At 37.6% G+C, this 8,503-nt stretch overlaps 1 protein-coding gene across 3 annotated transcripts; it reads left to right on the forward strand.

The window, feature by feature from the left end:
* LOC122065921 (pentatricopeptide repeat-containing protein At4g30825, chloroplastic) lies at positions 1 to 6,288 on the forward strand. Of its 3 annotated transcripts, none has more exons than XM_042629745.1 (2): positions 1 to 2,405; positions 4,965 to 6,288. In XM_042629745.1, the coding sequence occupies exons 1-2, from the start codon at positions 385 to 387 to the stop codon at positions 5,212 to 5,214; spliced, it is 2,271 nt and encodes a 756-aa protein (XP_042485679.1). In that variant the 5' UTR covers positions 1 to 384; the 3' UTR covers positions 5,215 to 6,288. The 3 variants fall into 3 exon arrangements, with proteins under 3 accessions (XP_042485679.1, XP_042485678.1, XP_042485677.1); XM_042629744.1 differs by lacking the exon at positions 4,965 to 6,288 and having other exon boundaries at positions 1 to 1,885; positions 2,297 to 3,567; XM_042629743.1 differs by lacking the exon at positions 4,965 to 6,288 and having other exon boundaries at positions 1 to 3,567.
* The last annotated feature ends 2,215 nt before the right edge of the window (positions 6,289 to 8,503 follow it).

Genomic DNA, 8,503 nt, shown 5'->3' on the forward strand with positions numbered 1-8,503 from the left:
CTATTGGACATGGTCATATCATCTCAAACATTTTCTCATAACTGATCATTGATCTAAACAACTCCCAAATCAACTGTGATACATTCATTCCTAAATTTACCTCACATCCGATCATCCACCATTCCATTCAATACATCATAGCCAAACCATTCCTACTTCAAAAGCAAGGGAATATTATCGTCCACTGCTTCAACATTCATTATCCAGTTTTCAAAAAAGAAAAAGGAAAAAAAAACTAAGTTTTCATTATCCAACGGACCAACCAGAGATAACGGTAGAGAACTCTCTCTCTCTCTCTCTCTCTCTGCTCCCTTTTTTTGTCTCCCATATATACCTGTGAACGACTTGATACAACAAAGTTCTCGGAGAAGGCCACCGTGATCCATGGCTTCTCTGAAATTCTCAACTGTAACGGAGTTATATGAACCCAGAAAGTCCAATATTTCAGGGAAGGTGGAGACCTATTGGGTTTCTTGTTTTACTGGTTGGGTTCAGATTTCCAGAGGAGCTCTTAATGCTGACCCCTTCAGAAGACTCGATCATATCAGTGCTTCTAGGTTGGCCACAGAACTGGTCGACGACCCAGAATCAAACCCCGTTGATTCTCATTCCCAAAAATCATTGGAAGAATCAAAGTCAGAATTAAACCCAATTCCTAAACGTGAGGGTACGAAGATCAGAAGAAAAATATGGAAGAGATTTCGGGCTGCCAAGGGAGAAGAAGCTCTGAACTCTGGTTCTAGAATGAAGGAACAAGAAGAAAAAACATCATTTGGATGTGACGAAGAGGGTAAGGAGTCTGTTTCAATTTCTTGTATTGATAATGACTTAGTGGTTGCCATGCCTGCTGTTGCGCCTTCTGCAAGTGTTGAGCGTTGTAACTCTGTCTTAAAACGGCTTGAGAAGGTCAGTGACATCAAAGCACTAACCTTCTTCAATTGGATGAGAAGCAATGGGAAATTGAAAGAAAATCCTACTGCTTACATTTTGGTACTTCGAGTGCTGGGAAGGAAAGGGGATTGGGATGGAGCCCATGAATTGATTAAAGAGATGACTACTGTTTCTGATTGCAAACTCAACTTTCAGGTTTTCAATTCACTGATATATGCTTGTTATAAAAAGGGTCTTGCAGTTATTGGAATCAAGTGGTTCCATTTGATGTTGGAGAATGAGGTTAATCCCAATATCGCCACCTTTGGTATGCTTATGAGTCTATGCCAGAAGAGTGGCAATCTTGAAGAAGCAGAATTTACCTTTGCACAGATGAGGTCCTTCAAACTGCTGTGTCAATCTGCCTATTCGGCGATGATTACAATATATACCCGCCTCGGTTTATATGATAAATCAGAAGAGATTATTAGCTTAATGAAAGAAGATGGAGTGATTCCGAATTTGGAGAATTGGTTAGTTTTACTAAATGCTTATAGCCAGCAAGGCAAGCTAAAGGAGGCTGAATGCATATTAATGTCAATGCATGAAGCAGGGATTTCGCAGAACATTGTTGCATACAACACTTTGATCACTGGTTATGGGAGAGCCTCTGATATGGATGTTGCACAGAGCCTATACCAAAACCTCCAGAATGTCGGTCTGGAACCTGATGAAACAACTTACAGGTCAATGGTAGAAGGCTGGGGTAGAGTTGACAATTATTCAGAAGCAAGATGGTACTATAAAGAACTCAAAAGGGCAGGATTTGAACCCAACTCATCTAACCTGTACACAATGATAAACCTGCAGGCAAAGTATAGGGATGAAGAAGGTGCTGTTGAAACCCTAGAGGACATGAGGAAGATGGGGTGCCAGTATTCCTCCATTCTCAGTAGTCTCTTACAAGCATATGAGAAGGCTGGAAGAGTAGACCAGGTGCCTTGGATTCTGAAAGGTATGTTTTATGAACATGTGTTGGTTGACCAGACTTCATGTTCAATTTTGGTCGTGGCTTATGTGAAACATTGTTTGGTTGATGATGCCTTGCATGTTTTAAGGGACAAACAGTGGGAGGACCCAATTTTTGAGGAGAATTTGTATCACTTGTTAATTTGCTCCTGCAAAGAGATGGGTCATCATGAAAATGCTGTTAAGATATTTACTCGAATGCCCAAATTGGATGACCGTCCAAACCTACACATCACTTGTACAATGATAGACATATATGGCGTCATGGGTCTTTTTACTGAAGCAAGGGACCTCTATCTTAAGCTAGAGTCTTCAGGAATTGCCTTGGACATGATTGCCTATAGTGTTGTTGTTAGGCTGTATGTTAAATCTGGTTCTTTGAATGATGCTTGTTCAGTCCTAGATGCAATGGAGAAGCAGAAGGATATCATCCCAGACACCTTTTTGTTCATGGACATCCTTCGGATTTATCAACGGTGTGGCATGCCGGAGAAGTTGGCAGAAACATACTACAGGATATTGAAGAGTGGTGTCACCTGGGATCAGGAACTGTATAATTGTGCCATTAATTGTTGTGCTCATGCCTTGCCACTGGATGAGATTTCTCGGCTTTTTGATGAGATGCTCGACCATGGGTTTGCTCCAAATAACATTACCTTCAATGTCATGCTTGATGTTTATGGAAAGGCCAGACATTTCAAGAAGGCCAGGAAGGTCTTTTGGATTGCCAAAAAACGAGGCTTGGTAGATGTGATCTCTTACAATACTATTATAGCTGCCTATGGGCAAAACAAAGACATAAAGAATATGATATCTAGTGTTCAAAAAATGCAATTTAATGGATTCTCGGTTTCCCTTGAAGCCTATAACTGCATGTTGGATGCCTATGGAAAGGAAGGCCAGATTGAGAAATTCAGAGATGTGTTGCTACGGATGAAGGAATCGAAGTGTGCATCTGACCACTATACATACAATATTATGATCAATATATATGGTGAACAAGGGTGGATTGATGATGTTGCTGGTGTGCTGACTGAATTGAAAGAATGTGGACTTGAACCTGATCTATGCAGTTACAACACATTAATAAAGGCATACGGTATTGCCGGGATGGTGCAAGAGGCTGTAGCTGTGGTGAAGGAAATGAGAGAAAATGGGATCAAACCTGATAAGAAGACATACCTTAATATTATCAGTGCACTGCAAAGGAATGATAATTTCCTAGAGGCAGTTAAGTGGTCTTTATGGATGAAACAGTTGGGCAGGTCAAGTTAAAAGTGCTGAGTTATAACTATTTCTTGGTACCATTGCTCTTTTGCACTTTTCTGGAAAAGGATTGATGCTGGCCCTCTTAATTCTGTTAAATCTTCAAGGAACTCAAGCTGCTTGCAGTAAGACCTTTCATTTCTAGGTTATCAGTTTGTGGAATTTCACAGCTCCTCGTCAATGTCCATTTTGCCTGCTATTTCCTTCCATTTTGTGAAATTGTCTGACTTGCTTTCTTTTCAAACTTCTGTAGTATCAAATGTACAGCTGTTGAGTTTGTAAAGAGAAGAATCTGCGCTGCATATGTCAACAACATGATCCTGTAATTAGGTGTTTTTAAAAATAAAATCAGTCAATCCCAATAAGCAAAATGGAAAAGGTGTGGCTGTCATGGTTTGTGTTTCCATTTGGGAGAAGATAATTATCTGTAATTTACAACTGCTGCCACTGACATCTGTATCCTTATTTTTGTCAGTAGTTCTCACAAAACCACTACTAAGCCACAGTTATGCAATTCAGTGGTCAATACCATTGGTGATTATGGTGACCATGATTTTCATGGGTGTTCATTGGATTAGGGAATTCTGTGTGTGTGTGTGTGGGTGTTCTGTTATCTTTCTTTTCTCTTTCCCTTTTGATCCCCCTGCTTTCTTATACTTCAAGGTCTTTACTTATTTTTTCTGTTGTTAAAAGTTTATCTTATATGCTTGTCTTGAACTGAGGAAACTCTTGGCATTGGTGGGTAATGGGATGGTGGAGCATTCTCTAATTCCAATTAATTTCACTTGCTCTATTTGTAACCTAGATAAGACTTTTACCTATTATCATTTTTCTGCTCACCGATGATCTTCCCAGTTTCCTCAATTTTGGTTTGAAAGGAACTAGATTTTTGTGGCTTTCCCTTTTTCTTCTTTTCTGTCATTGCATAGTTTAGAAGTTTTTTATATACTTGCTATGTCCAAGTTTTGCAGATGCAAGTTCTTGATGACTAATCACTCTTAATGATTCATATGTGCATATGTATGTCTCTGTTTCTTGGTTGTGACCAAAGTCTTTGATCAAGATATGGCATTCCTTGTCTACAGTCTACCCTGGTTGAAAATTTAAAGCTTTAGTAAATAATTTATTCTTTATTTGATAAATGGAAAATATTTATTTTGTGTCTGAATATCCCAAAACTTGGGATTTGATTAAATTTTAAGGCAATAAAATGTGAAGCATCATTGTTTGGGAAGAATTGAACCACCTTTTATTAGTTTCCAGTTTGTTAACCGTCTTTTATTATATTTATTAATTTTTTTTCTTTAAGTCTATACATGCATGTGGGACAACAATTCAAACCCAAGTCAAGCAAATGGAATTTCTTGATGATATGAACAAAATCTCATTGATATTGGGGTAAATCCTGTTTTTCTGTTTTTGGGGTAGAAGGGGTAAATCCTGTTTTACTGTTATTTTTTTATATGTGAACTATGGATTTTGCTTATTACTGAATAATTACACAACAAACTCATTCATTTGAGTGTTGAGCTGCAAATTGAGGCATTTCACTTTGATTGTAGTAAGGGCGTAAGGCTATGATATGTTCTCTGCTGGAGATTTATCCTGCTCATGATGATCATCCTGAGTTTAACCAAACTGAAGTAAGAAAGGCATATGACATATCCAATAAGAAAGGCATATGACATATCCATCCGATTCCAATAACTTGGTGGCCCTACTATTGAATATAAGATTTTCGCACTGACATTTTTTGTTGATTGGCATGCATCATTTTATCCTGAGAAGTTGGCAGAAACATACTACAGGATATTGAAGAGTGGTGTCACCTGGGATCAAGAACTGTATAATTGTGCCATTAATTGTTGTGCTCATGCCTTGCCACTGGATGAGATTTCTCGGCTTTTTGATGAGATGCTCCACCATGGGTTTGCTCCAGATATCATTACCTTCAATATCATGCTTGATGTTTATGGAAAGGCCAGGCTTTTCAAGAAGGCCAGGAAGGTCTTTTGCAATTTTTGCATTGCCAAAAACAAGGCTTGGTAGATATGACTTCTTACAATACTATAATAACTGCCTATGGGCAAAGCAAAGACATAAAGAATATGATACCTAGTGTTCGAAAAATGCAATTTTTTGGATTCTGTCTCCCTTGAAGCCTATAATTACATATTGGATGCCTATGGAAAAGAAGGCCAGATTGAGAAATTCAGAGATGTGCTCTTTTGCACTTTTCTGAAAGTATTGATGCTGACCCTCCTGATTCTGTTAAATCTTTGAGGAACTCAAGGTGCTTGCAGAAGAGCTTTCAGTTCTAGGTTCAGTCTGTGGAATTTCACAGCCCCTCACCTATGTCCATTTAGCCTGCTATTGCCTTCCATTTTTTAATGGTCTGACTTGCTTTCTGTTCAAACTTCTGTAGTCTTTTTTCTTCTCTCACCGTTATTGAACCAAGCTTCTGTAGTCTTAAATGTAAAGCCAATGAGTTTGTTAAGAGAAGGATCTATATAATTTGATGTTTGTAAAATAAAATTAGTCAACCCTAATAACCAAAAACAAAAAGGTGTGGCTGTCATGGTTCTTGTTTCCATTTGGGAGAAGATAAAATTATTTTTTTCAGTAGTTCTTACAAAACCACCACTAAGCCACAGTTCTGCAATCCAGTGGTCAATACCATCGGTGATAATGGCGACCATGGGTTTTCGTGGGAGTTTGTTGCATTAGGGCACTCTTCTGATCAAATGTTATCAAGGCGTAAAGCAAACTAAGGCGAGGGAGGAAGGCAAATAATCAAGCGGATGCCTTGTCACCGAGGCGACCAAGGTGGCAGTCCAGGCTGGACCACCTTGATAACTATGCCTCTCTCTCTCTCTCTCTCTCTCTCTCTCTATATATATATATATATATATGTTTTATTATCTTTTTTTTGCTATCTTTCATACGTGGAGAATGCGAAGAAAAATGTGTTATCTTTTATTATCTTTTTTTGCTATCTATAGAGGTGATTATTTTTTCAGTTAAACACAATGACACTCATTATCATTCTTCTGCTCATTGATGATCTTCCCAGTTTCCTCGATTTCGGTTTGAAAGGAACTAGATTTTTTGCTTTCTCTTTTCCTTCTTTTCTGCCATTGCATATTTAGAAGTTTTTATATACTTTCTAGGTCCAAGTTTTGCATATGCAAGTTAATTGATAACTAATCACTCTTTATGCTTCACTGTGTATTATAATTTTTATTTTTTTTAATGCTTAATATGTGTATATGTATGTCCCTGTTTCTTGGTTATGACCAAGTCTTTGATCAAGATATGTCATTCCTGGTTGAAAATGTCAATTTAGTAAATAATTAATTCTTTATTCTATAAAGGGAAAAATAGATATTTTGTGTCTGAATATTCCAAAACTTGGGGTCTGACTAGATTTTGAGACTATAAAATGTGAAGCATCATTGTTTGGGAAGAATTGAAGCCACCTTGTATTAACCAAACTGAAGTATTAACAAAATATGACATATCCAATCCTATTCCAATAACTTTGTGGCCCTACTATTGAATATAAGATTTTACAGTGACATTTTTTGTTGATTGGCTTGCATCCTTTTATCCAGAAGAGCTTTTCTTTTTCTTCCCATGGGAAAGCTTTAAGAAAACATGGAACTATTATCTTTGCAAAAATTATACTAATGAGTAGCCTTATTCAAGTAACCAAGAGCTTCACCTTCATCAGTGTGCATTGAAGTGATTCTCTGAACTGTCTGATATATGTTGTGGTTATCATTGTTAATGTTTGTGGATTTATGTCTTAATTTCCATCAGTTTATTTGCTTTGTGCTAGAGGAACGAAATTTGAAGGCATCATTTCGAGAAGAGTTTTGGGTTAGAAGCTGTGATCTTGGTAGGAGGACAGATATAATCATTGTTGTGCGTTACCTGTTGGCATATTGGATATACCCAATACTCCATAATGTGAAATATGTTTTGGTGATGATAAAACATGAACACCTAGGTGATAGTCTAGCAAATTAGACATCTTTGTAAGGACCTAATGGTCATCCCAAAGAAGCAAACAAGCATCAAGTCTATGCTGAACATACCAAGCAGCATCATTTGAAGAGCAATTGAAGAAGCTGGTGATCACAAGATACAAGCTTCACCGAGCTATGGTTATTCAAGAAATTGATTGACGTCAATGACTTGGAAGAAGCAACCCTTATAATGAAGTAAAGTGATCAAGTCCAAGCTTCAAGTGACCATAGGATTAGGCTTTTTTACTCGAATAACATTTGTAATCCTATGTATCCCTACAATCGACTAAATTCCCTAGGCTAGTATGCTCTTTTACTCGAATAACCTTTTTAAATTTATTATATATGTTCTAACTTCTAAAAATATTAGCTGTGGTGTTGTGTGTGGAATGTGGATTGTGGAATAGAGCATACTAGCTTAGGATCCGAAGAGTTGGAGACTACTTACGTAGGGTATGAAGTCAAAGTATCATTTTAAGTTTGATTAAAAAAAAAAAAATTTAATGTTTCCACTGCGTTTAGAAGGCCTAAAATAGGGTAAATGGCAAGTTTCAGGAGCTACAAAGATCATATGGCCACCGAGTCGACCGGGAAAAATGCAAGATCTCGCCTGATCTCTCTTTTATGACTAAGCGAGATTAGGGGCGAGATCGAGATCTTAAACCTTGTTAGAGATAAGAAAAACTATCCAAATAGAATTGTTGTGGAGAAGACCAAGGTAAACCCAATCAACCCAAATGGGCGTTCCAACTGTGGGTTAGAGTTCTCCTCTCCTATGACTTTTTCTCCTCCCTGTTTTCTCCTACGAAGGTGTTGTTCCTTTATTTCTCTGGTTCTATCACAACAATGGGAAAAAAAAAAACAACCAAAAACAGATTTTCTAGAAAAAACAGTAAAAATGTTATCAAACGGGGCCTTAGTTTTTGTAGTTCAGTATCATAATTGGTTTAGTCAAGCAATATTATTATTCTTATTTCGAAGTTTTTTTCTAGCAGTGTAAGTAAATCGTGGCTCTCACTTAATAAAAAAGAGCAACCTAGTGCACAAGGCTCCGCCTACTATAGGGTTTGGGAGGGGAAATGTACACAGCCATCCCCTGCTTTGCAGGAGAGGCTGTTTCCATGTTTCGAACATCTCTCATTTAATATTTTCTACTATTATTTTGGTCATTCAAAAGACTCATGAAATCCCCTTTGGATTGCAGACGCAGAAATCATGTATAATTTCAAAAGTACCAGCTTTGCATTTCTGAATCTACTTACTTGAGTCTATGTCAAGTGCCCTTCCGTCTCATGGTTTAAGAGACT

The sequence above is a fragment of the Macadamia integrifolia genome, unplaced genomic scaffold, assembly GCF_013358625.1.
Source record: "Macadamia integrifolia cultivar HAES 741 unplaced genomic scaffold, SCU_Mint_v3 scaffold2154, whole genome shotgun sequence".
Lineage (NCBI taxonomy): Eukaryota > Viridiplantae > Streptophyta > Magnoliopsida > Proteales > Proteaceae > Macadamia > Macadamia integrifolia.

Bases quoted from the DNA above. Each gene is read 5' to 3' on its own strand.
- LOC122065921 (XM_042629743.1), top strand. From the start codon at position 385: ATGGCTTCTCTGAAATTCTCAACTGTAACGGAGTTATATGAACCCAGA.